This window comes from Paramormyrops kingsleyae, chromosome 6 (genome assembly GCF_048594095.1).
Source record: "Paramormyrops kingsleyae isolate MSU_618 chromosome 6, PKINGS_0.4, whole genome shotgun sequence".
NCBI lineage: Eukaryota > Metazoa > Chordata > Actinopteri > Osteoglossiformes > Mormyridae > Paramormyrops > Paramormyrops kingsleyae.
Genome location: NC_132802.1, coordinates 1,692,281 through 1,718,498, shown reverse-complemented (window position 1 = coordinate 1,718,498; position 26,218 = coordinate 1,692,281). Strand labels below are relative to the sequence as shown.

At 49.6% G+C, this 26,218-nt stretch overlaps 1 protein-coding gene across 19 annotated transcripts in view; it reads right to left on the bottom strand.

Annotated features, from left to right (window-relative positions):
- The window catches only part of kif1b (kinesin family member 1B), a 75,379-nt gene that overhangs the window by 48,038 nt on the left and 1,123 nt on the right, over positions 1-26,218 (bottom strand). For 10 of the 19 annotated variants that reach the window (XM_072713335.1, XM_072713340.1, XM_072713342.1 and 7 more), the window contains exons 2-13: positions 24,281-24,466; positions 6,731-6,807; positions 6,342-6,521; positions 5,950-6,015; positions 5,347-5,525; positions 3,310-3,421; positions 2,799-2,876; positions 1,884-1,949; positions 1,735-1,752; positions 1,480-1,555; positions 435-513; positions 119-261 (exon numbers count right to left, since the gene is read on the bottom strand). In XM_072713335.1, coding sequence (XP_072569436.1) covers positions 119-261; positions 435-513; positions 1,480-1,555; positions 1,735-1,752; positions 1,884-1,949; positions 2,799-2,876; positions 3,310-3,421; positions 5,347-5,525; positions 5,950-6,015; positions 6,342-6,521; positions 6,731-6,807; positions 24,281-24,386 — 1,180 coding nt within the window. In that variant the 5' untranslated portion in view covers positions 24,387-24,466. Of the gene's footprint in view, positions 1-118; positions 262-434; positions 514-1,479; positions 1,556-1,734; positions 1,753-1,883; positions 1,950-2,798; positions 2,877-3,309; positions 3,422-5,346; positions 5,526-5,949; positions 6,016-6,341; positions 6,522-6,730; positions 6,808-24,280; positions 24,467-25,294; positions 25,622-25,688; positions 25,903-26,218 lie in introns of those variants that run through there. The other 9 variants (XM_072713353.1, XM_072713354.1, XM_072713341.1 and 6 more) reach the window with 5 other exon arrangements.

The window sequence follows — 26,218 nt, the reverse complement described above, 5'->3', positions numbered from 1 at the left end:
GGTACAAATCAGGCAATAATATCTGCTGAAGGAGACTGAAAAGGAAGGCACATGCTCTGCCTGTTATTCCGGTCACGGTGACCTCCCTGCCTATAGAGGGCGGTGTGTTCACACTCACTGTCTAGGATGTCCCCCAGGCCCTGGGCACGGAGCAGGTCCCTCAGTCGTGTGACCTCGTCCTTCAGCTCACGCACCAGTTTGGCGTTGGGGTCCTCGTTGATCACAGCATTGCACTTGATCTGCTTGGCCCTGTCCGCATACCTGGGGTGGGGGGGGGGGGGTTTCACATAAAAGCACATGCTCAGCCACAGGCACAGTCACTGCACTCTCCCTTGTTGGCCCGATTCAGAACAGGTTCATATCCATACACCTGTCAGAACCTGGATGCCGAGTGACGTCAGCACTGGCCAAACGCCGGATGGGGGGGCACCTACCGTAACGTGCTGAGGGTCTCGTCGTAGTTGATGTCCGCTGGACTGAGGGCTGCTACCATGGCAGTTCGGGAGTTTCCACCTGAGCGGGAACAGGAATAAGCAAGGTTAGGGAGTACGATCAGCATAACAGCGTGTGTTTTAAGGAGTTTTAGGGGGGAAAAACAAATAAAAGGATTACTTCTCCGTTATGCCCTTGATGAGCTCCAGAAATCAGGGCTGCTGCATGACTTTCAAAGCTTTGCTTTAATTCCAAGCTTTTATGTAACCTTTAAGGCCTTAGTGAAAAATACCTCTGTCTCTGTCTCTCTGTGTGTGTGTGTGCGTGTGTGTGTGTGTGTGTACAGGGCCCTCAGACAGCCTTGCAGGGTCAAACTACTCTACGGAAAGCCTGAGTCCCACTTCTGCAGAGAATTATGGGTTTCAACAGTTCATTAAAAAATGACAAATTTCCAAATAAGGGTTCAAATGAAAAATGTTGGGGGGGGGGTGGGGGGGGGCAGCACAACCCTCTGCAGCTTTCACACAATCCGGGGGGGTCCCCATTGTATAAATGTTACAGGGAATGAGCAGCTCATCCCGGGGACACGGGCTCAGCCCCACAGGGTAAATCCCCAGCAGGCTGCAGCATTTTCCCGCCTGTGATTTAAAATGAACCATGGAAGGATTTCACAGATATGTATCCAGGAAGATGTGCAGGAGGAAAAGACCTTTCAGGAGGTGCAATTTTCACACGGATCGACCACGTTCTCAGATGCAAACTACTATTTTGTTTTTTTCTCTCTCTAATTTGAATTTCCCCATTTTCCTTGATCTGCTTCCTACGTCTTCAACATTAGGCGTGCAAAGGAGAACCTTAAATGGTCTTAAATACTCTAAGACAAGTTAAGACTTTTTAAGACTTAGGGGGGGGACCCGCGTGATAGGAGACTGTGCAGGACTGTGCACATGCTCTCTCCCACTGGCACTGACACTCATTAAGAGCCAGGCTACCTACAGCCGCTCCAAGAAGGCGCCATTTAAAAGCTGCTCCCCCCCCCAGGCTCACCGAGATTCTCTCTGAGCAGCCAGGTTAGGACGGAGTCCCTGTACGGGATGAAGTCGGTCTTCTTCTTCTTCTTGCTCTGTTTCAGAGACACGTCAAGCCATGAGACAGATGAAGAATGAACCAAATGCAGAGTTTCTCATTAGTAATGAGGGCAGAGGGGGGGTAACGGGCAGAAAAGAGGAACCAAAAAGACAGGAGAATATGCTGAATTTGAAGGGGCTGGATGGTGAGGGGATGAATGCTGGAGGAGTTTACCTTGCTGGTACAGTTATCCTGAAGAGGAGAAGCATTGAAAGAGAGAGGGGGAGACAGAACAAGCAAGGCAGGTTACGGCACGACTGACGGCAACACGGCTGGGAATCCTCATGGCCGTCAGCGCTGATGAAGGCCCTAATGGCACTCACCACTTCTGCCAGGGCCGAGATGACCTTCCCCAGTGTGGTCAGCGATTTGTTGATGTTGGCACCTTCCTGAAAGGGGCAGATGGAAAGAACTGGGTCAAGACCAACCTTTTCAAATCCCAGTATTAACTCTCGGGTCCACAGAACTGGAGAAGCATGAGTTTTCTCCACACGAATTGGCAAGGGCTGCCGATTCTGTCGTCACAGTCCATATGATAAGTTAGTGTAAAAATCACACCATTAACTAAATGAGTTTCAAGGAAACGGTTTAAAGAGTTTTTTCCAGATATACTTTACTAAATGCAACATATACCAACATCCACAGAGAAAGGCTTCCTCAGGAAGCAACATGTGAAAAGGATGTAACCGTATGTTACCGTAAGGATGTAACCATAAGGATGTAACCGTATGTTACCGTAAGGATGTAACCATAAGGGTGTAACCGTATGTTACCGTAAGGATGTAACCATAAGGGTGTAACCGTATGTTACCGTAAGGATGTAACCGTAAGGATGTAACCGTATGTTACCGTAAGGATGTAACCGTAAGGATGTAACCGTATGTTACCGTAAGGATGTAACCGTAAGGATGTAACCGTATGTTACCGTAAGGATGTAACCGTAAGGATGTAACCGTATGTTACCGTAAGGATGTAACCGTAAGGATGTAACCGTATGTTACCGTAAGGATGTAACCGTATGTTACCGTAAGGATGTAACCATAAGGATGTAACCGTATGTTACTGTGGCCCCCAGTAAATGTGGCTACATTTACTGCACCAACAAGTGGGTGGGTAGGTGATGCTTAAACTGGATACCAGCATGTCAGAACATCATAACGGAGTATTATGCTGCTAAAGAGACTCATTTACCCCTGTTGGCCCATGTGTGTGTGTGAGGGGGGGGGGGGGGCAGCTACCTTTAACCTTGTCCCTTTGGCCCCCGTGGAGTCGGCTCTCTCGCTGCCAGCCAGATCCACCAGGCTGATTTTGCTGACCTGGGAATGAGAGATGGCAGGTCACAGAGGGGCAGGAAAGCCACTCCCTGCCTGAACCTCCCCAGCACTTAAACCTACTGGCAAATTCAAATTCCCAGCACTATTCCAAAGTGCCACGTGTTAAAATACACACACCACTAAGCAGCAGTATGTCGCACAGCAAATAAGTGACCTAGACTTGTGAACAGCAGCTCCATGGGGATGTGGGTCACTCTGTAGCCCCTCTGCCAAAGGTTCAGTACGAAAAAAAAGGCAGAAATTTAAGAAATTAAAATCCAGCGATACAATACAGATTGCTATCTGACAATGTTTTTGCTGGAATTAAGTCAAACTCATTCATTAGGGCTGTATATGGTCTAATGCTGAATCATTTAGTAAAGCTGACCTAGGCAGTGGCTAAAGGTGAGGCTTACAAACAAAGAAACAGGCTTACTTTTTCAGTAGAGAGATCAGTCTCGCTGTCGTGCTTCCTCTGTGTGAAGACTATGGTAAAGACGGCGTGGGACCTGCTGCTTGTCTCGTTCATGTTGGTGGCCGCAACCGTCCTGCAGAAGCATGACAGAGACCGATCAGCGGGTGCGGGGTTGGTCCCTACTCTAGTGCAGCAATGCCTGCTGGGGCCTTCCTGGCGGAACACTGCAGGCTGATCTGTGCGAGAGCAGTTCGACGAACCTGGATGGAAAAAACTACACACACATCAATTCATAACCAATCAAAGGCACAAAATACAGATACACTGATATTCGGATCGGTATCGGCACCAATTCAGACCTTTTTGACGGTTCGGGTATCGGCCATAAGTGACCGATCCATGTCCGATACTTATTTAGATTTGGCAGTCTGTAAAAAGATAGCTCCGATTTCCTGTTAAACTTATTTGTATGATCAATTGTACAACAGCTCTTTCCCATTTTAGATGTGAAATTTGTGGCATTCAAGCTGAATGTTAACACTGCCGCTCAGTCTATTTACCACTTGGTGGATCTGAGAACAGTGACTTCTGCCTGCTGTGAGGTCAGATGCATATGCTTTGCAGTACGGGGAGCGTAAGAGCACCAGATAAGAGGGTGACGGTCTGGGAGTATTTTACGCTTTTAACAGCAACAGCGATTTGCAGTCTTTGTAAAAGCAAAGTTTTGAGAGGTGTGAGTAGCGTTTAGTGGGAAATCCCACTAAACAAAGTGCACGCGATTGTGCGAGACAACGCGAGTAATATGAAAAAAAAGCAATGGCTGATTTGGGAGTCACTTAGCTTGGGCTGTTTTGCACACTCACTACAGCTTGTGATACACGAGGGGCTGCTATCGCAAAGAAGTGTAAGTGACACTTGTCAGTGAGAGGAAAAACTTTGGGGCATTTTAAGCATTCGCCACTTGCATATACTCTCTTGGAGGATATTCATACTGAACTGCAAATGCTTCAAAAACACTTAAAACAAGACGTACTAACGAGGAGGAACAGTATGTTATGTATGTTTTAGTAGCTTAATTAAAGGTTTTGGCATGCATGTTTTTCATTTGTATTTACTAGTTTAAAAAAATTTATATATAAAATATATACACACACACAGATATTAAAGTAAAAAGAGATCGGTATCGGCAATTGTGTATTGGATTTGGATCCAAAAAAAAAATTAGCCCCTCCCTAGTACAAAAGCTGAATTTTTAAATATTTGACCAACTAGCGGACTGGGGAAGATGAGCCGGAAGAGAAGAGGCCCCTTTGGCCAGAGAGACACGGTGCCAAGGGCAGGTCCAGTGTCAGCAGGCCCAGCCAAGGGCCCCAAGGGCCCCAAGAACACACTTTGCAAAACGTCACCAATGAGCTACCAAATAAATATTTTTGCTGCTCACCTGACGAACATGATGTCTGATAGAGGGTGGGGGTTGGGGAGATGGGAATCACACCAACATGGCGTGCCGATCCTATGCCTGATACCGTTAATGCTGGGCGCTCTACTCGTATGAGACTTATCTTTGCCTTCATTTTTGCAGTTATGCTTGCCTCCTATTTTAGATTCGACCACAGGGGGCATCAGAGAGCACACTGTATAATGCCCTTGTCCTCTGACCAAATGAGGAGGCAGCGTTCAACTGCTGTGTCCTTTAACTAGAAACTTCAGTATCAGTGATGGATTGTGAAACCCTTCGAAACAAGTTTCTTTGGTGTTGGGGGGAGGGGGTGCTGTTTGACATTTCAGATGAACAACTAACAAATAACTAAAGGCTAAGGCTTTGAAATGAATGCATTTCCTCCTTTCAGCAGAGCAACCAAGGTGATCATAAGGGAGGCAGCTAGACACTGATGGATGGGAAGTCGCACCAATCCGAGGTGCCGACCAGGACAAGTGGAAAGCCTGGATCTCCTGATGTTACCAGGCCTCAAAGACTGAAGCATCCAGTCTACTGCAGTCCTTACATTACAGTCCGCCGCCCAAAGCTATGCTATGGCGAGCTTCGCTGCCGCTCACCGAGCCTTATTGCCGGCGTCCATCAGGTCGGCGATGTCCGTGTAGGACGTGACGGCCAGCTTGGACAGGTCCTCCACGTAGGGCCCCATCAGGGGGTGTTCTCGCACTCGCAGGTTGCCCTTGTTCTTGGGGTTGAGCAGGTCTCGCACACGTTCGCAGTAGATCTCCATGTAACTGACCTACATGGGCAAGACCACAGGTATCAGTCACATGGCCAAATGGCACCAACCGCCTGCCTGACAGACTGGCCTACAGGCCAATCCCTTACGTGGCATGAAGACAGCCAAGGGTTCTAAATCTGCCAAGATTACATCGTTCATGCGTCTCTCATGTTGTTGGCCTATGAGCCCAACAGCTCTACAGCAGCGCTGTACATCTGTACATGAGGCACCAGGACCTTCAGAACACAGCAGCTGCCTGTCAGCCCAGGACACAAAGTGCAGCCAGAGACATGGGATCCTTCTTAAGATCCGAGCTGCTTTCTGCTCACACAGCATCGCCACGGGATTCGAGGATTGTTGCCGGGTTGCTGCCTTCAGCTCAAGTGTGTTGCCACAGGGGTGTCAGATGAAAGATTCAGGCGGGGGGGGAGGGGGGGCTCACCTCCACAGAGTATGACAGATCCTCTTTGCTGTTATCATTGATCATCTCAAACAGTTCTTCACAGAGCTGGATGGGGGGAGGGAGGGGAGGGGTATGGAAAAAGTGATCAAATTCAACCATAAAACAGTCTTTAAAGCAGGGGGGGGGGAGAGAGCACTTCAGACATGTTCTTCTTATAATGAAGGTCTTAAATAAGCAAATATGAAAAGCTATTTCCTATTAACCCTGTTTAACCCTAATAAATAACACAGACTTCAAGTTCCAGGCAATTTTTGATTCTTGTTATTTTATGTCTCCTATACAGATTTCTTACAAAGATACTGAACACTGGGAATAAGCAGCAGGGGCGCCATGCTGAGAGGCGCTGGCGGGGGGTCTGCGGCCCGGCCCACCTGCGGGATGATGCCCTCCTGACCCTCTTCCTGCTTTCCCATCATGGTGTAGGACTTGCCGGCACCCGTCTGGCCGTAGGCGAAGATGCAGACGTTGTAGCCCTCGAAGGCGTGCTCCAGCATCTCCTTCCCGATGTCATTGTAGACCTGGTTCTGCGAGGCGAAGCAGGAGTCGTCCGGCTGCGGGGGAGGGAGGCCATTCAGGGTAACACAGGTGAGACAGAGTAGTGCAGTCCTGCAGTTGCTCATGCAGTCCTGCAGTTGCTCATGCAGTCCTGCAGTTGCTTGGGCACGCAGTCACACACACAGCTTTGCTGATACCATAGTGATATCAGCCTAAAATGCAGAGAATGTCTAAAACACACAGTAAGATGGAAGCAGGAGCTCACCGACGTGTGCGACCAGTACGAGTAATCAAAGCTGAAAGACTTTGCCGGCTCCTTCGGATTTTTTGGATTCAAAATACCTGAAAAGAAACAATTTTAAGACATTAGACATCAACTACCACCTTAAAACACTGACTTCTAAAATACAGTGTGCAGGTTCTCATTCTCTGACAGTTGGCTGACTTCAGCGCAGGTTCCCGTGTCACACACTGCACCTTTAAGAGCAGGGGCTCGGGGTTTGAGTGACATGCACTGGATAGAGGAGGACACCTTGAGGGAGGTGCTGTCTGCACAAAGGGGAGGTTTAAAACGCTCAATCTGCAGAGTGGACACAGGACGGGGCCCCTGGGGAGGAGGAGCCGAATCCGTTACCCCACACAGGACGGGGCCCCTGAGGAGGAGGAGCCGCATCCGTTACCCCACACAGGACGGGGCCCCTGAGGAGGAGGAGCCGCATCCGTTACCCCACACAGGACGGGGCCCCTGAGGAAGCCCACATGGACGTACAGGTGCTTCCCCGCTGGGTTTTACTGCACTGGGCTGTACAGCCTTCAGCCTACAGAATGCAGACAGGGGGGCTTAATAAACTGGAATCTGTGGCCATGCAAGGAACGCAGGGCCTCCAGACCATGTTGCTCCCCCACCCCCGCAGCCTCACCACCCAGATGGCCATAAAATCTTTGACCCGAGAGTGGGAGCGGTGGGGGGGGGGGGGGGGGTTAAAAGAGGTTTAAAATAGGTTATTTATAGACCTCATAGTGTGGCCATTACTGGACCCTGAAGCCCTATGACAGACTGCCTGATTTGGCCAGATGCACTAAAGCGGGGGCTAATTCAGAGTCCAAGCCGATACTGCAGGGATGGGGGGGGGGGGGGGGTGCCATTCCCTAGCAACAGCATAAACACTCTGGCAACAGCGGCGGATGGCAAGCAGAGCTGGCAAAGGGGCCCACTTGAATGGCACCCCGTAAGGTGAGCGAGGACGGCCTGCAAGGGCCTGAACCACAGTTCTCAGGCAGAAACCCAACTGGGGGATGATCTAACTTGGACGCCAAAGCCATGAAACCATAGGAACATCTGGTGAGCAACTAACAGCAAGCTAAGCCTGATGACTGATCCAGGAACAGCTCACTACACCTGAACCTGGGCTGATCAAACTCATCCCAGGTCAGCTGCAGAGGCCCCAGTTTCTACAGATCGATGGCGTCTCGGATCAGAAAGTCGCTGGATCGGCAGAACGCCGCTTTCCGTTTCAGCAGACACGTCACATGGGACGGTCACCAGCAGTGACTCAGTCTGAGAGAGTCACGGGATATGAGCCGCCCGGTTACTCGCGTGCCCCACGGCTGATGAAGAGTTTGTATCCGAGGACTGCATCTGTCTGCTGCAGATCAAGGTGCTGCAAGACTGACATAGAAGCCATCAACAGTTAATAAATCACACCAATAAAACAAGAATTTACTAAAGACTTTTTGCAAAACTCTTAATTACTGGCAGCAAAGATGAGACAAACAGCAGGGAATGACAGGACATGACCAAAGGCCTGGATATGCAGGGGAGGGGCCCTTGAGGTCGTTACTCGTGACCCTTCATTGGACCTGGGGGAGGTCAATCGCATGCCTCAGCCCCCCCCCAAACGCTGCACTCGCTGTGTTTAATTGCTTCGGCTGTGTTATTTTACCTACACAGGAAGCTGTGCTCCATGTGCGGTTCCTATCCACCCCCCGCCCCCCCAAAATGACAGGTTCTAAAGTGCTGGCTAAATTCGGAGCAGTTTCAAAGGAAACTGGAGCTCAGGGGTAAAATGGGGGAATGAGTTACATTCGCAGGAGCGACACTTACAGGTCGCAGGAGCGACACTTACAGGTCGCAGGAGCGACACTTACAGGTCGCAGGAGCGACACTTACAGGTCGCAGGAGCTACTCTTACAGGTCGCAGGAGCTACACTTACAGGTCGCAGGAGCTACTCTTACAGGTCGCAGGAGCTACACTTACAGGTCGCAGGAGCGACACTTACAGGTCGCAGGAGCGACACTTACAGGTCGCAGGAGCTACACTTACAGGTCGCAGGAGCTACACTTACAGGTCGCAGGAGCTACTCTTACAGGTCGCAGGAGCTACTCTTACAGGTCGCAGGAGCTACACTTACAGGTCGCAGGAGCTACACTTACAGGTCGCAGGAGCTACACTTACAGGTCGCAGGAGCTACACTTACAGGTCGCAGGAGCGACACTTACAGGTCGCAGGAGCTACACTTACAGGTCGCAGGAGCGACACTTACAGGTCGCAGGAGCGACACTTACAGGTCGCAGGAGCTACACTTACAGGTCGCAGGAGCTACACTTACAGGTCGCAGGAGCTACACTTACAGGTCGCAGGAGCGACACTTACAGGTCGCAGGAGCGACACTTACAGGTCGACAGCAGCAAGCTGTGCACAGGCGTTAAAGATAGACCAGGCGTGACGTCTGGTCTGCGGAGATGCATCAGGAGAAAGGAGGGCATGTGTGGGGGGGGGGGGGGGTGTCAGGAACGTGGTGAAAGGGACATCAGAAATGTAGTGGGGGGGGGGGGGGGGATCAACAAGTACGTGGTGGGGGCCGTGCATCAGGACCGTGGGGGGGGGTGATGCAGCACTAGCAAGTTCATGTCGACTTTTAAGCCCCTTCTCTTCTAAACCCCCCCACCCCTCATCATCTACAAATAGAGGTGTGAACAAATCCCGCATTACTCCCCCCCCCCCCCCCCCCCAATGGGCACAGCCACAAAGAGGCAGCGGGGCCTGCCTATTTGCCGAAGCTGCATCTTTCTGCAGTGAACAACTTCATCCAGACGGATTTGCATTGTTGACAGTTCCTACAGCTCGGCGAGCTGTTGGGGTCATCAGTGTTAACGGTGCACAAGGCGCCCCCACTAGGGCCTCCCCATGCCGGGATCCCTTCCAGACCTCCCCCAGCACACACCCAAAAGGGCCAAGGGTGTGTCTGTGGGCACGTGGACCTTCACAACCCCACCATTTAGGGTTAGAGATCGGTACGATAAGCAATCACCCTGAAAAGACAATTTAACATGCAGTTGTCTGCCCCTACAGACCTCTGCTGCCAAGGCAACTAGCCGTGCACCCAAACAACTGTTACCACGGCAATCCCTCAACTGTTACCACGGCAATCCCTCAACTGCACATTTCCTCTTTTCGACCAACAAGCAGCAGGCGACCAAGGCTGAAAACCAGAAGGAGCTCAGCTGAACCCTTCAGATGTCATTTAAAACGATAAATAAAATTGTCTGCCTACCACAAAAATGCAATTTAGGGTTTCACCAAAAGAATGTTATGCTATGTTATGGACCCAGCACGAAGATCAGCCCAAACCAGTGCTACACTCCACAAAAGAAATGCCGTCATGCGACATCACGGCTTCTCAGAGCCATTAAATACGAGCCACACATAAACAAAAACAAAAAACAGGAAGGGCTGAAAGTGCTGGCAGCTCGAAAGAGCAGTACATGTGTGAAGGGCAAGTAAGGACAAACGAGGCAAAAACGGGCAGGTCGCAGGCGGGAAAGAGCAGGCAGACGGTGCAGCCCGGGCAGACGGGCGCAGCCGGGGAGGAGCGGGCAGACGGACGCAGCCGGGGAGGAGCGGGCAGACGGACGCAGCCGGGGAAGGCACGCAGATGCCGCATACAGACGCAGCCAGGGAAGGCACGCAGATGCCGCATACAGACGCAGCCAGGGAAGGCACGCAGATGCCGCATACAGACGCAGCCAGGGAAAGCGATTGATCGGTTGCTGTGTAATGGTGGACACTTATGAAGGGGGAGGGGGGCTCAGCAAGGTCAGACAGAGCAGAGGGCAGATACTGCCCACCAGCCCCCGCCTAGTTCTTTTTCTGGATGCAATTCAGCCCTACCACGTTGGGGAGGGATTAGCAGCGGGTTTAGCAGCTATGCAGCCGAAATGGACGACTGGGCCGCCCACGGGAACCACAGCTCACATGGCGGCCGCGCGGGGAAGCAGCGGCCAGAGCCGCCGTCCTGCGTGAATAACGTGCCGACGGGCGGGGGGGGCTCAGCCATGTGAGAAACCATAACCATCTGAAGCCGGGACTCCCGGGAGGATGGGAAAAATGCTGATGAGCGGTGGGGGTGACGTGCAGCGGGAACGGCACACGGCACAGGGCACACGGCACAGGGCACAGGGCACAGGGCACACGGCAGACGACAGAGGATACGGGGACACGACGGGCCGGCTTTGTGGCCGATCCACCGTGGATGCAAGGGCACCAGGAAACGGTCGGAATTAATGGGGATGAATGTTTCTGCAAAAGCAGCCGCAGAAGCATGTGAATCTGAAACTGGGACGGCAGGAGAAGGATCATTAATATTCATAAGGAAGCACTATCTGACGGTCCTCCAGCTGTGACGCTTTTGGCAAACGCCTCCATTCGGTCACAAAAACGTACTTCTTTTTGAAAGCTACGGCAGCAATGGTCAAAACCCCCGGGTTAGCCAACAAGCTGACCCAATGCTAGCCTTAGATGTCATGGCGTATCGTATCGGTTAGCATATGGGTATTGGCTGGAATTTATTCATCAAAATATCAACTTTGGTCCAACGCGGCAGTCATGCCCAAAATTGCCACGACATTGAAAAACTCCATTAATTATAATTTATTAATAAATATGACCTGCAAATCAATCTTTTGTTTTCCACAGAATAAATAATGATGTAACGTCATTCCGCCAATCTGCACTGGCAAATCCCCCATTAAAGCAGTGCTTCCTGGGATGTTGTTTCCGGACAGTTCTGTACCACGCATTTGGAGCGGCATCTTCTCCCTGCTTAATAACAAGTAAAATGTATGTTCTGAGCTTCTAAATTATATGCATTCCATTAATAGTGTATGATTAGGCTCCCGTTAAAAAAAAAAAAAAAGGTTTTTATTTAGGTTGTAAAAATGAATGGATAATCAATTAATTGAATCGTAGCAGAATTTTAAGATTCTCGATGCTTTGAATCATTCCCTGAATAATGGTGATCAATTCGAACGGCCTTAGGGACGACGATTCTCAGCCCCACTACAAATGCCAAAGCAGGAGGTGACGGCAGGCACAGGCTGCCTGAGACTCCGTGCTCTTTAAACAAGCCTCAGGCCGTAATCGCCGGGAGCGCATGCCGGCCGAGGCACGGGGAGGAGGAGGAGGAGGCCTGCTCCGTACACCATCTCCTACGGAAGGCTGCACCCATTGGCTCTCTCAGCGGCCCCCTCCCCCAGCTCCATCTGGCCACCGATGATGGATGCCAAAACACAAGACAGTCGACTTCATCAGCTCTATAAAAAACCTGTGGGGGGAGGGGGGGTCAGTAGCAAGGTATATAAGGGAGAACTGAGGGAGGATTTTACACGAATAAGGCCAGATAAGGAGCATCGTAGTTTTACACCGGAGAAGGGAGGCGAAGCCGGAGACGTGTTAGACCACGTGTTCAGCATTTCAGCAGTGGAACACCTGAAAGAGGAGACCCACTAAACCACATCCAGCGGCACGAAAGCGCAGACAGCAGAACACTTATCTGTGCAAGTCAATTAATGCATTAGTTAATTAAAACGTTCAAATCAGGGCAGGAGGCCTTTTACACTTCAAACACTGCGAGTCCAATCTTTGCATGTTCTCCCTGTCTGTCTGGGTTCCTTCACACAGTATAAGATCTCGGGTAGATGTGTTGGTGTGATTGAGTGCACACGCCCTGCGATAGACTGGCGTCCCCTGCAGGGGGCCCCCTGCCTCGTGGCACTCTTTCCTGGGACACGCTCCAGGTTGGGTAAATGGTTCTGGGAAATGTGCGAACAAATGAATTTACGCCATTAAGCAGATTGGCGGAACAGTCCAAGAGCAAACGTGCAGGCCGCTGCAGATCTGGAGTCACGGCTACCGGAATCTTGCCTGTGGAGACTCAGGAAGCAAGTCCCACTCTGTGGGAACCTTAGACACCTTACAGGACACAGCTTACGAAGTGCACAGGGTGCAGAACGCGCGCTGGCGACGCTACGCTATTAGCTTAGCTGACTCCACCATCCAAAATTAGCATAACATGGTTTGACTTTGTAGCCGTTTATGTAGCGACTTTGGCTAAAGAAGCTGAACCGTGACCCCCCACCAGACTGCCCGGTCCCTGGGTGCCGCATAAGCAGCTTTCGGGTGTTATGTCAGTCAGGATTACATGAGTAATTAGGGGAGACTGACTTCCCTATGCGAGGAGCCACACATGAGCACAAAGTGAATATAGAGGTACAGTAACTTCAGCATGAGACAGCAGGCAGCACCATTCAGACTTTTCAAATTAAGAAGAGACAGGCAAATACTTTCTGTCTTTAGGCTTTTAGAACATCATTTTATAATTTAGTCTACATGACTGTAATTAGATTTTTAAAAGAATATAAAAAAAAATCTGAGCTCACAAACAGGATGAACACATGACCGTGACATCATTCATGCATCATCAGTCATCAGCACTGTTTCGCGTATCCCAACCAAGGATGAACTGCAGGGAGCTGGCCATGATTAATCATCAGGAGGAACTTTCCGGAATCCTATACATGAAAAGGCGGAAGGAGCCGCACCAGCACTTTGCCAGATGGCAATGAGAGTCAATCCTCAAAGCGCGGCCTGTAGGGGGCGCGGGCTGTAGGGGGCGCGGGCTGTAGGGGGCGCGGCCTTTAGGGGGCGCGGCCTTTAGGGGGCGCGGCCTTTAGGGGGCACGGCCTTTAGGGGGCGCGGCCTTTAGGGGGCGCGGCCTGTAGGAGGCACTGCCAGCATGATCCTTCACCCCCAAAGCTTTTTTTCTCCCTCCTCACTGAAGTTCTAACATTATTAATCCATGGCAGAGAAGGGCGACCTTCCCAGACTGCAGGCCCAGTGGTGACTCAGGCTGCTGGTTAGACTGGAGCTTCGTCACCCGCCCATTGAGGTTGGGACCGGTTCCTTTCTTTCTTCCAGAATCAGCAGGTAGAACAGTCGTGCTTTCCTGAAGGGACAAGGGAGGGTCAGGGAGGGTCAGGGAGGAGACTTTCAACTGGTCCATCGAGAAGAGGAGCGAGGCGGACTGGCAGGGTGGCCAGACAAAAAGGGGGAATCCAGGAATGTGTGGATTCTGCTGTGTGTCTAACAGGGCTGTGGAGTCGCAGTCGGAGTTGAGGAGTCAGAGTCGGAGACAATTTTGGGTACCTGGAGTCGGAGTCGGCAAAAAGTTAACCGACTCCGACTCCTACTAAATTTAAATGGGAATTAAAAAAGTAAGTTGAAATGTCCCTATTCACAAACAGTCATAATGAACTACTTCTCTGCTGTAAGAATAAAGCCCAATGCATGCAGTGCATAATGTTACCACAAAACGAACATGTCAAGTAACCATGAAGCATGCTTTTCATTGACTGTATGCGTCACTATATGGGATGTAATGCACAGGTAAGGTGCGGCACCGCTTTCCATTGTGTCGTGTTCCACTGTTACAGGGAACTGTGAACCTAGCCTAAAGCCCCCCATACATTTACAGATGCACTGCCGATTTTTCGGCCGTTCAACGAGTCATCATGCGTCAAACACCTGAAAAATCATCTGGTGTGTTCTCAGCTCCATCGGCACCCCTTTGCTATGCGATACCCTTGAAACCTTGTTTTCATTGTGTTTGTCTTTAATCTGGCATTATAGTAGAGTGTTGGCTTCCTAGCCAGTAGTTCTGTGGTGAAATGACATGTATGTTGCCTTCCTTTCCTTCAATGGATGTAGAAAATACATTAGCATAGTATATACATACAGAGGAGTCAGAGTCGGGGAGTCGGAGTCGGAAGATTTAGAAACTGAGGAGTCGGAGTCGGAGCATTTATCTACCGACTCCACAGCCCTGGTGTCTAATCCCCTGCTCTGCGACACAGCAGACCTGCAAACCAATGCTAACACGCCATTACCCATCAAGGAGCAACTCCGAACAGTCACAGAAACCCCAAAATGTGGGAGGAGAGGTAGAGGGAAGATCCACTGTGCTTTCGGAAGGCTGTCTGCTTCAAAGGGGGCCCATTTCAACCGACTCAAGGCCTCCGCATCCCCCCCCCCCCCCCCCCGTGGAAGAAGAGAAACATTCCCTGTGTGGAGCGTCTGCGTATTTACACAGCAGGGGCCAGATTTGAGGCACTTGGGGTGGGCCGTACTCACAAATGGCGGACAGAGGCTGACTGAAAAGCCTCGTGTTCGGCTTAAAGGCAAAGTAGCTTAAGGCTCTGCTTTCCAAAAACACACAAACACACACAATGCATCGATACTGAGAGCAAAGCATGCAGACTAAACAGCAGCTTTTCAAAGCACCTGCCGCATTTATAGCTGTGGTCACACGCAGAGCGGCAAACACTCGCGTCCTACGATCTGGAAACTCTTCAGCCTTATGTGGGTCGTGGGTCTCCATACTTTAATGACCGTTTGCCAGGTTCGTGCCGTAACACACACAGCTGTCTATAAACATGGCAGCCAGTCAGAGCGAACGACTAGAGCAGGGAGCAGAAATGACTGGTCCTGCTGCTGGACCTGTGGGCCCCCCAGGGCAGCAAGCTGTCCGCTCAGGTGGCGCTAAAAACACTAAGGGGGTCTCATGAATAATACATGGGGAGGCTGCGGTCTGTTCCCGCCGCCCGCCGTGTCAGGACTGCCAAACTCCACAAAAACCTTCACATCTAGCCACGGCGGAGGAGGGAGGAGAGCCGCAGCATTCCAGAAGCTCGCTGCAAAGCGTGGGAAGCAGCCTAAGCTGGCCTATGGCAAGGACCTCCGTCCTCGGCCTGCGTGGGCGGAGCAAACAAACCATCTCCTCACTGACACAGTGACAGGAGACACTGAGCAGTGAGCCTCAGTTTCAGAAAGCAAAAAACACAGAGGGAATTTGTTCAAGAAAGCATTAAGTCAAGTTTCCATGCAATAACCCAGATATAGAGACCATCCCTTTTACTGTAGTAAAGTGAAGCATGAGTCATCTAAAGTGGACGGTCTGCAGGATGTGGTGGGGATTCCTGCCCACTGTGGCATGTGCCATGTGTGTAAAACCTGTGGGTAGTCGTGGCCAAGTGGCAAAGTACTAGAAATCCACTGGGGTCTCCCCACGCAGGTTCGAATCCTGCTGATTTTGTGGGGGTCTGGGGGTTTGCATGTCATAGATTCTCAAGGCCCAAATCCTGCAGGTTAAGTGCCTGTGTTGAGGATTCTATGAGTGGCAGAGTCACCATATCACCAGTGGGTCCTTGAGCAAAGCCCTCAACCCAACGTGCTCCGGCCAGATGGCTGGCCGCCAGCGCAGGGCTGCGTATACAGGGCAGCTGGACGGGAAACGCGCAGATTGGATTTCACTGTACTTGCTACCTGTACATTCTGTTGCGGCCCACGCATCTCTGCTGTATGAACCTGCCATCTTCTGCCATGAGCCACACCCCCCTAAAGTTCTCCAGCCTTATTGTCCCCATGACAGCTCTGCTTTTCAAAACTCGCAGGGAAACCCGATATAGAGTTGGGCAGTTCCAGGTCTTATGGGCCACGGGAGGTGCTGGTTTCTTCTCAGACATTGAACGGAATCTTATTTAATTCGTCTCAGATATGTAACGAATTAAATCAGATTCCATTCAGTTTATTGTACTAATTTGTAAAAACAGAAACCTTCCCTAACACCTCCACCCTGATCAAATGAACACAAATTAAACGGCTCAGAACTCAAGTATGACTCCATGAGCTGAACCGAGCCTTGACCTCTTTGCATTTTACACGAGTTCCTTGCCCAAGGTTAATGGTGCATCCGACAGGCTGAAGGTCACCTCTACCAACGGGGGATGGGGCTAAAGTGGAGGAGATTCCCATTTCTAATGAGATGGTCATATGATGCTTAAATGAACCAGCTGGGTGGTGGGGAGAGCGAGGTTCCACTGTCCTGCCACACTGCTACCTTTACAGACACCTCTCTAGAACAGAGTTATGAGTGGCAAGAACCAGGCAGAAGACAAGGATGCATGATGAATAATGGACAAGTGGATGGATGGATGAATGAATGAATGAATAAATGAATGGAAGGATGAATGGACAGATTGATGGTAATGAACTGTGAAAACCCATCTGAAGCACTTCTCAATCTACATCGGCTTCCTCCATGTTAACTGAGTGGAGGGTGACATCATCGCTATAGGGTGATGTGAGACAGCCAGAGGCTTTTAGGAAACACTGGCTTTCTGCGAAGGTGGCCGTGCTTGCTGGCGTGTGTGTGCTGTGATGGTCCAATTCATATTTCTGAAGTGTATTACTGTGTCTTCTCCCCTCCTGTCATTCAACCGCTGAAGGACCTTGTCTCAATAAGAGGCCATCAGATCAAAAGTAAAAGTGAAAATCCACAAAAATCTTCACTTCTTACATTTTGCTATAGGAAACCAAACGGCAGTGAGATTTGTTTTGCTGCAGACACAGTGAATGTTCTTCTGTTGGAGGAAATGCATTGGGGGTGTTAGAATCCCCTCACAATCCCCCGCACGCCCCAACCCTGGAACGGCTCACTGCAAAGCCTCAGTCAAATGTCCCCCCCACCCCTGCCCCCCGCTGCAGAGACGCAGCAAACAGGGCTCAGCAGCCTGTCGCCCGGCAACAGTGCAGACCCCGCCTCCCCTGACCCCCAGCAATGACACGGCACTGGGACCGCTGCAACAATGCAGCTATAGTTGCAGATTAACCAGTGGCTGTCAGGTTTAAAAGCAGCCAAGAGGGGCCGACGTTTACAAAGCTGGACATGTTTAAGACACTCAGTCCAGACTACGCATCCTTGTCCTTATCCTCAAGGATAAGGGGGGGTGGGGGTTTGAGATTTCAAACCCACAACCGTTTTATTATGATGCCCTTAGCAACCAGGCTAAAACAGGAAGGCATTCACTGTGACTCACCGCCACACAAAGAGGGACAGGCCCACAGAGGCAAGGATCCAGGAGGAACAGTCCAGCTGTGGTCTGGAGCCAACTGTCCTTTGGGACCATCAAGCCAGATGATGCTAAAAATCGTGGTTTTCTTAGTACAGATCTGCAATCGGGGCCATTTCAGCAGCACTACTCTAACATGGGACTAATTACAGAAATTATTCCATAGCAGCCATTGCATTCCTAAGTTAAGGGAAACTGCTGAGTAGTTGGGAAGCCTCCAGCAGATATAACAGTTAATCAATTAAATAGATATTTACCAAGGTAAAACCAATTATACAATCATAAAAACTAGGGATGTCCTGATCCACTTTTTTGGTACAACAATCCGATCCATTCGATATTTATATCTGCTGATTCCGACCCCGTTCTGATCTTTTAATAAAAGTTTAAATGTACATACTCAGACAGTAGTACATTCTTAGTCTGAGTAAGCCTCGCCATATTGCAGTATTCTTCCTTATGATGCTTCTGGAAACACCTGATCAGATTTGTGGTATTAAACGCCGCGCGTTTGCTGCCTCCTCGGCAAAGGACGGCACTGCGAACATCACAGGTAGCTGCTGGGTTACTTAGTTTCCGATTTAAATTCCCACACGACTGACATCTCAATACTTTGTCATTTCAGGCCCTGTGCCTCAGGCTTACTGCAGCGTGACAGAATCGTACTGGGCAGACACAAGAAGTTAAATAGATTAGTCTTTGTATGTGGCATTGTTACCCGATACTAATCAATTTAAAAATGCCAGGAATGGCTGTGATTCCAATCGTTATCAGCACGGGACATCACTGTTAAAAACCTCTTGTGAGTTATCATTTACATTAATGTAAAAGTGCTTTCATTAAACACACAGGTTGTTGGGTTGTGACCATTTAACAAAGAAGGTACAGCAGCATGATCCCATGGTGCCGTCAGCAACAGCCCCAGGCCCCAGCACGGGTTACAGAACCAGGCCCAGGCCCCAGCACGGGTTACAGAACCAGGCCCAGGCCCAGGCCCCAGCACGGGTTACAGAACCAGGCCCAGGCCCCAGCACGAGTTACAGAACCAGGCCCAGGCCCCAGCACGAGTTACAGAACCAGGCCCAGGCCCCAGCACGGGTTACAGAACCAGGCCCAGGCCCCAGCCCCGACCCCAGGCCCCAGCACGGGTTACAGAACCAGGCCCAGGCCCCAGCACGGGTTACAGAACCAGGCCCAGGCCCCAGCCCCAGCACGGGTCACAGAACCAGGCCCAGGCCCCAGCACGAGTCACAGCACCAGGCCCAGGCCCCAGCACGAGTCACAGGACTGGCCCCAGACCCCACTCTCTATCGCATAAAGCCCCAGTATGAGCTGCAGAAACAGGCCAGCCCCAGCCCCATCAGCCTGTATGCCAGTGCTGGAGAAAACCCGAGTAATTATTTGTTCTAGTTGTATAAGCCCCCCCACACCAGAAAACTGGTCTTTGCCCCCTCAGCCAATTGTTTTATAGCAGATTAAGGGATTTATGTGTAATTCCATCACAATCCACAGTGACGGAAAAGCTCACATGTAAGACTGATTCCACTGATTCAAGCTGTAAACTCGGAGCCAAGCGACAGCGTGGTGCGGTGCCGGCATTGGGGGGGGGGGCACAGGCCTCTCAACATTTATCCCATTTTCAAGGCGGACTATAGAAACAAGAAGCACCCTGTAATGGCTTCCAGCGTCCCTCACAAGGTCGGCTATTGATCTGGGCCGGCAGACATGGTCGGCCCCCATGATGCAATCACACAGTCCCAGGAGCTTCCGCTGGGACTTCCTGAGCACTGGGGGCTGATGGGAAAGAGAACACAATAGAGGGAAGACAACATGCGCACACACACAAAACAAAAAAAAAAACAAGAATCACACCCAAGGACGTGCCATGACACCATAAGCTGTTACCATTCGCCTCTGTAATTCCAGCTTTGCACGTCTGTTTCACACTGAACTCCCTATATGGTCGCTACCGCTTGCAACATTGCAGACGTCAACATTTTCAAGGCTACAGGTGGTTTGTATCTTATGAAGACTTTTGCTGCGCCTGTCCTGCGGCCTGGATTTTCCATCCTGGACATACTCTGCCAAGTTCTTTGAGTACTTCTGAAACGCCACACCAGACTTTAATATGCTCTCAGGCCTGCTTGTGATTTTGAAGCTAACAAACCCTGGTGCGTAAAGAGGATCACCCAGAAAGTCCAGTCCAAGGCTGAACGACGACGGCAGGCCACCTGTAACACCTGCTGATTCTTATACTGCCATAGAAGCCCAGCCACGACCAGTGCACCAGGCTGAAAGGTACAAGAGCCAGGTCCGTTTCTGAATCTGCAGCGGTACACTTTGGATCACTCTCCTTTTCTCTTTAGGCCGTCATGTGCATCACCCGCATGTCTAGAGAGGCGGCCCCCGAAAACGACCACAGTGACCCTAAGACGGTCTCTATAACACTGCATTTAACACACAGTGCAAAAAGGCAGTTAAAGCAGCTTCATTTGCAACATTAACAACGCGAGTGCGAGACGGCAGCTGAGGAGCTAAGGTGGTCATGAATGCACAAAGGCCCAGATTTGCCTCGTAATCAAAACGGACCCCACCGTAATGAAAATGGTCACTGGATTAAAATGACAGTAATTTCCCAGAGAAGGATAATAAAGACAGAACTGGTTTAGGCTCACAGCTTGGGAAGAAAGACCACAGCAATGAAATTAATGTTAAACATCACGTAGGACAGGTGCCCCCCCCTATCCCGGGGGGTGGGGGGGTGAGGGAGGATTACAGGTTTGAGTCGGGCGACCTTGGGATCATGTTCCAGGATTAATCACCCAAAACCAGGTCAGGCAGTGCCTTGCGTGTGCAAGACTGAGCGAACATGCCCCCCCCCCCATCTCAATCTCTCATAAAGCGAAAATGGATCTGACACCAGCCTGTTCTGACAGACAGGCAACCCCCCCCCCATTCCTGCCCCCAGGTCCATCCATCCATCAGCAGAGTGGCTCCAGCTAGTCTGGCTGCCTCCCTGCGCCCCTCCCTCACAGTGCACACATCATTGATTTTTATAAATTGGCAGAATTATTTATATACATCTGAAATGGCATGAACAGTAACACCTCAGGCAAGAAAAGGGAAAAACACCCTCACACACACACATCCCTTCACGCATTTTTACTGCTGATGTGACCGAATGACCCAAAGCTACACTAAACCAAACCAAGAAGAAGTGGGACTTCCTTCAGACTTGGATTCAGGAGACAGGTGGAGGGCAGTAAGCGGCCGCGGCGCACGGGGGCAGGCGTGAGGGTAACCGCTGCTCTGCGTCTCCCCAGCACCAGATGTAGCTGCTGCGGTGACCTCATCCTCCGCCCATCGCATGCAAAGTGTCAATGTAACTCCAGAGCAAACAACTACCACTGAATTCCAGTTGTGAAGCAACTGCACACATGACGTATTAATTAATCTGATGACAAATCAAAGTAACAATGAACAATGGAGTCATGCTTAACGAATCAAAGCCATTATGAAATTTCCACTAGCAGTCAGAGGAAGACACTTAAAGGCAAAACCATATCTTATGACTAACAGCCCACAAATCTAGTAACATAACAGATCATAAGTAGGTTACCTGCCTCTGCCATTACATCAATTAAATGTAAATGGAAATTAAGAGGTCAGGGTTTTGCAAACATGAAGCAGAATGCTTGATGAGATCCTGGTGACCTTTCTGCTGTAAATTTACTCCCCAAGTTATCTGGGACAGATTGTGATAAAATCATTCAGTAAACTCGTCCTACTATTTGCACAGCCATTATACCCCAGGAATAAATCACAGCCGTGTATCCAGGAAGCCACAGCTGCGTTTCTGGTCAGCTGACACAGTTTGCTAGAGCACAGAGAACCTCTCTCACAACACAGGGCAGTGAAATCATTCAGAAAAATCAAAGGAGCGTTCACCATTGAAATTTCCTTTGAATCATTCATTGTTTGATAATAAAACCTTAAAACAGGAATTCCACCTAAGATCATTTCAGATCAAAAATCTGTCACTGGATAAAACAATTGCTTCAAAAAACACACAAACACACGTCCAACCTCAGCATGACTGAAGTACCACGTCGCTGACTTCCAGGAGATAAAGCAGGAAAAACAAAACAAAACAATTTCCAGACTATTCTCTCCAAAGTAAGATTATTTTTAACTCCTTTGATTTCCAGCCCATTCAGACAAACTGCATCTGATGTTCTAACAGCCCTGGCCGCAGATTTCTGGGAAACAGCGCAAAAGCACACATCACAGAAGCTACACAAACCATGGAAAGAGCCTGTTCTGCAGGAGGGGTCGAGAACACAGTAATACCACACACAGACACGTGTGGCTGGGCACAGACACGATTTAGCTCACAGATCCACTGCCTCAGTGTCATAGCAGATCCACAGAGTAACCGCCCTGCTGTACGTCCATCTCGGAGACACAGCACAGAGAAGGGAGGAGTTCACACTGTTCATTGCTGCTGTTAACTGGACTAATAAGAGGAAAATCTTGGGGGATGGGGGGGACGCGGATGCTTTCAAGAAGGTATGTGAAACAATGCCAAAAAAAGACAAAGCCAGACTGGGAGAAAAGGAGCAGTGAGATCTTGGAAATCATACAGTTACCTAATTACAGCAAAGAAGAAGAATTTGACTATCAGTCAATGTCAGGACAGCTTCCAATAGATTTCAACAATCTGATTGGCTTCAGAAAATTGTTGTTGCAAAAATGCAACTCAGAACTGGCACCAAAGAAAAGCCCAAATTCAAATTAAAAGGCTGCTGCACTGCGAAGCATCTCGAAGAAACATTTCCTCTGCCGAATGGTACATTACGGTTAATGCAGCCTCCAGAGAGCTACCCAGACAGCACTGACCAGCACCACACCTCAGCATGACACTGTATTAGTAATGATTTAAAAAGACTTGCATCTAAGGCAACTCAGCTGCCAAGGTGTAACATAACCCATTTATACAATGGACACAGTACTGAAGGAACCAGCGCGCATCACATAAGGGTGCGATGGCTGGTGCCCTTCCAGCAATTTGCTCATCAGCATATCCCAATAATCACAATTATGCCACCCATGATAAACCCAGAACTTGTATCCATCATGAGCTGATTGGCAGTAGCATTAATCACAAGCAGGTTCATGGGGGTTATGACTCACCGCCAATCGCAAAAGCTCATTAGCTGGAACAGAAAAGGTGTGCACACGTATGACCCCTTACGCCCAATACCAGCTCTACCTTCATAGGCTAACTGATAGCTTGAATGCAATAAGCAGCACCAGCATTGACAATCCTGAGGCCTGATTCTCATTGTGTTCCACTGGAGAGCCTGGTAAGTGGCCGTTCATCATCTACGCACTGCAATGTTGATAAGCACTTTGTTTAATTGCTGGCTGTTAATTCTTTTGGGGTTGAAAAGTATCTACCCTGCATACCTATTCTTCACACTTTTCAATGCATGGAAGCAGCCTTTAGTCTTTAATTAGATAGTTCAATTTTACATACTAAAATTACCTTTACATAGCACAGAACGATCTTCAGAAAAGAAAATATTGACTTGTGTTATTCCTGCAGATCAATGCTAAAATAACCTTGGGTGAAGTAAAATATACTCTTCAAAGTCAGACTGAATGGCTTGTGTGCAGTGTAGGAGGAGAGGAAGACCCCTATTAAAGCACAAGGCCTCAGGAAATACTTCTGGAATCATTCTTGTCCTGGTGGTGAGACTATAATCCCCTCCCCCGCCAACATATGAACAATGACGTCTCAAATTGCCATACAGTCAAAGAAAACCAGAAAAGCACCCCACCTCCACACCAACGTTATAGCACCGACACACACCCTCCCGATAACGAGACAAGCAAGCATGATATCTCCTGGAGTCCTGAGATCCCTGCCGACTGCCCTCGGGACAAAGGGTCCCTGTGAAATTTGACTAGATGCTGGGGACTGTAATCAAGCACCCTCAGTGCCTGATGTGCACTGCGAGCACATACTCCAAGTCCATACTGCAGATTCCATGGGGCCTCTATGAAATCAAACAAGAAATCAGCTGTTCGTAAGTGCAAAATCCTCAGCAAATAAAGACAATTTTGGGCAACGGACAGAAGCTGCCTTTTCAGTCAGGGTGCTCTTCAAAGACAGAAACACAACCATTAAGCGAGGTCGTCAGGTAGCCCTCTACTCGATCGCCGCATTTCGTGGCTCCGGCTGACAGCAGCCTCCACTTCGGCAGTATATTTATAGAAACCTACAACAAAAGCTCCGGACTACTCAGGCACACTGGCCGAGGATCTCAGCTATGCAGGCATTTGGCAAGGACCAGCTGGACAACGAGATTGTGATAAAAAGGCAGCAAAAATATCATGCTTCTGATCTGCAGAAGATTTTGCTAAAGCTGATTTAAACCTTAAAGTTGGGCATTTTACTAAAGCAAATCATTTCCCCCCCACTCTGGGACCTAAATTGACAGCCCCTCTGTTCCAAACAGCAGTTCCTTAACCCCCAGGCTGCCCCACGGCGGCCGGCCGGCTTACTGGTGGAGTTGCCCTGCATCTGGATGATGCATTTGGAGTCCTTGCTGATCTCCCGCGAGTTGAAGGGCCGCACCCGCACGGCCACCTTCACCGAGGCGCCGGACATCGCTGCAGAGGCTGTGCCCGCTTCCTACGTCTCTGCTGCTCTGCGCTACTCCGTTCCACGGGACAGATTTTCTTCCTGTGCTGGAAAAAAAAATACTGGGTTAATGGAGAACTGTAACACGAACTGTCAAAAGTAATGAGACTGTAAAACCTACATAAGTAAAATATGCTGCATTACGGCTGCAACTAGTCAACGCGCAGGCCTAAATACCCTACGGCTCACATGTTAACAGAGAAAAAACGGAAGATTTTTACACCAAATCTGAAATTAATTGAAAAAATAATATCTAAAGACAACGCATTTCCCTTGAATCCCAGATACGCCATCGGTTCCGTAAAATATATATTAAAATCGCCCCAGACTGGCGATTTACTTAATTTTACGGATCGTAGTTATAACAGTGAGGTGCGGCATCGTCGCGTTTCCCGTTAAAATGTGAAATTAAAGTAATCAGGAAGGAAATTCGCGTATAGTGTGTGTCCCGGGAAGAAGGCCGCGGCATGGATCTGCCAGCCGCACCAAAGGACGGCGCTGCAGTGTCCTACTAAGTCACATAATAATAATAAATAATAATAATGATAAGTAACAACTTAAAAGAATCGGAGATTGCAGGTATCTCTTCAACCATCTTAGATGAACATCACTAGATAGGCCTAAGACACAAGCTACAAAAATCATGCATAAAAAAATTTATAAAAACAACTTGAGTCGGCCTGGAAATACTAAAAATCCGCCAAACTAATTAACGGGACATAAATAGCGACTTGAAGCGTCGCGTGCCTTTTTCTGCCCGCAGCCCTGTCGCGTCGTAAGTGCTCACTTTTAAATATAAATAATGGATGTGTGAGATTATGGAGCACCCCCCCCATAAGATAAGAGGCTTCCAGCATCGGGGTATCACGCATCACCTCATCATCTGCCCAAAGCAGGCTCTCCGCTGACAGCCCGCCGCACAACGGCAGCCGACGGGAAATAAAAACGCCAGACTGACGCTTTTATTTTGGTACTGACTGATCCGCACATCTCCCATGCAACAGCCGGGAGGACAGCGGAAAAAGCTCGTCAAGGGCACGGCGAATGAACCCAAAGCCTCCGCGTCTCCCTGCTCCTCTCCCCCAAACCAGAACCTTCTCCGGCAGCACTAGCCCCCCATGTTTGTCTTCAGGGGCGCAGGGTGCGGCGATCTTGGAGGATTTCCTTCAGGATCCCCGCCTGCTTCACGGACACACTGCTACGCCCATGAAACCCCTCCGACGTTAGCTCAACAAAAAGGCAAAACGATGCAGAGAAAAGAAACTTTACCCGCCGTTGCTGCGTTCGGCAGCATGTCCTGGCCTTAGCATAATACGCGGCTTAAAAGTTTCCAGCTGTTTGCGGTCCAAATAGCAGACCTGCCTTTTTGTTATTCTGCCGTAAACACGCTGCTAACTACATAGCAATGCCAATATGTACATCGTCACCACGATTCCGAAGCCAGTTACTCTTCAGCCGACCACGCAAATTGATGCGGCTACGCAGTTTTACTGTAACATTTTAATGAGAGGGAGAGTGGCGACTAATAGGAAGGGTGTCACTGAAATGTTAATGTCATTTTGCAGGCTAGCATTAGGCTAAGTGCGGCTCGCTGAATTCGGGCTTTTGCTCGCTCGCTAAGGAACGTAAAACCGCGGATTGATTCATCTTTCGCAGCTAGGCGTCACGTAGTTCTTTTTTCCTCTAAAATATAACTGTGTGGGCCTTTTTTCATACTGTATCAAGAAATAAAAGTCAGAAGTATATTTGGCCGACGCGTACTGTTGTCCTTGCGGCGAGTTTCACGCAAACCGCCTGCT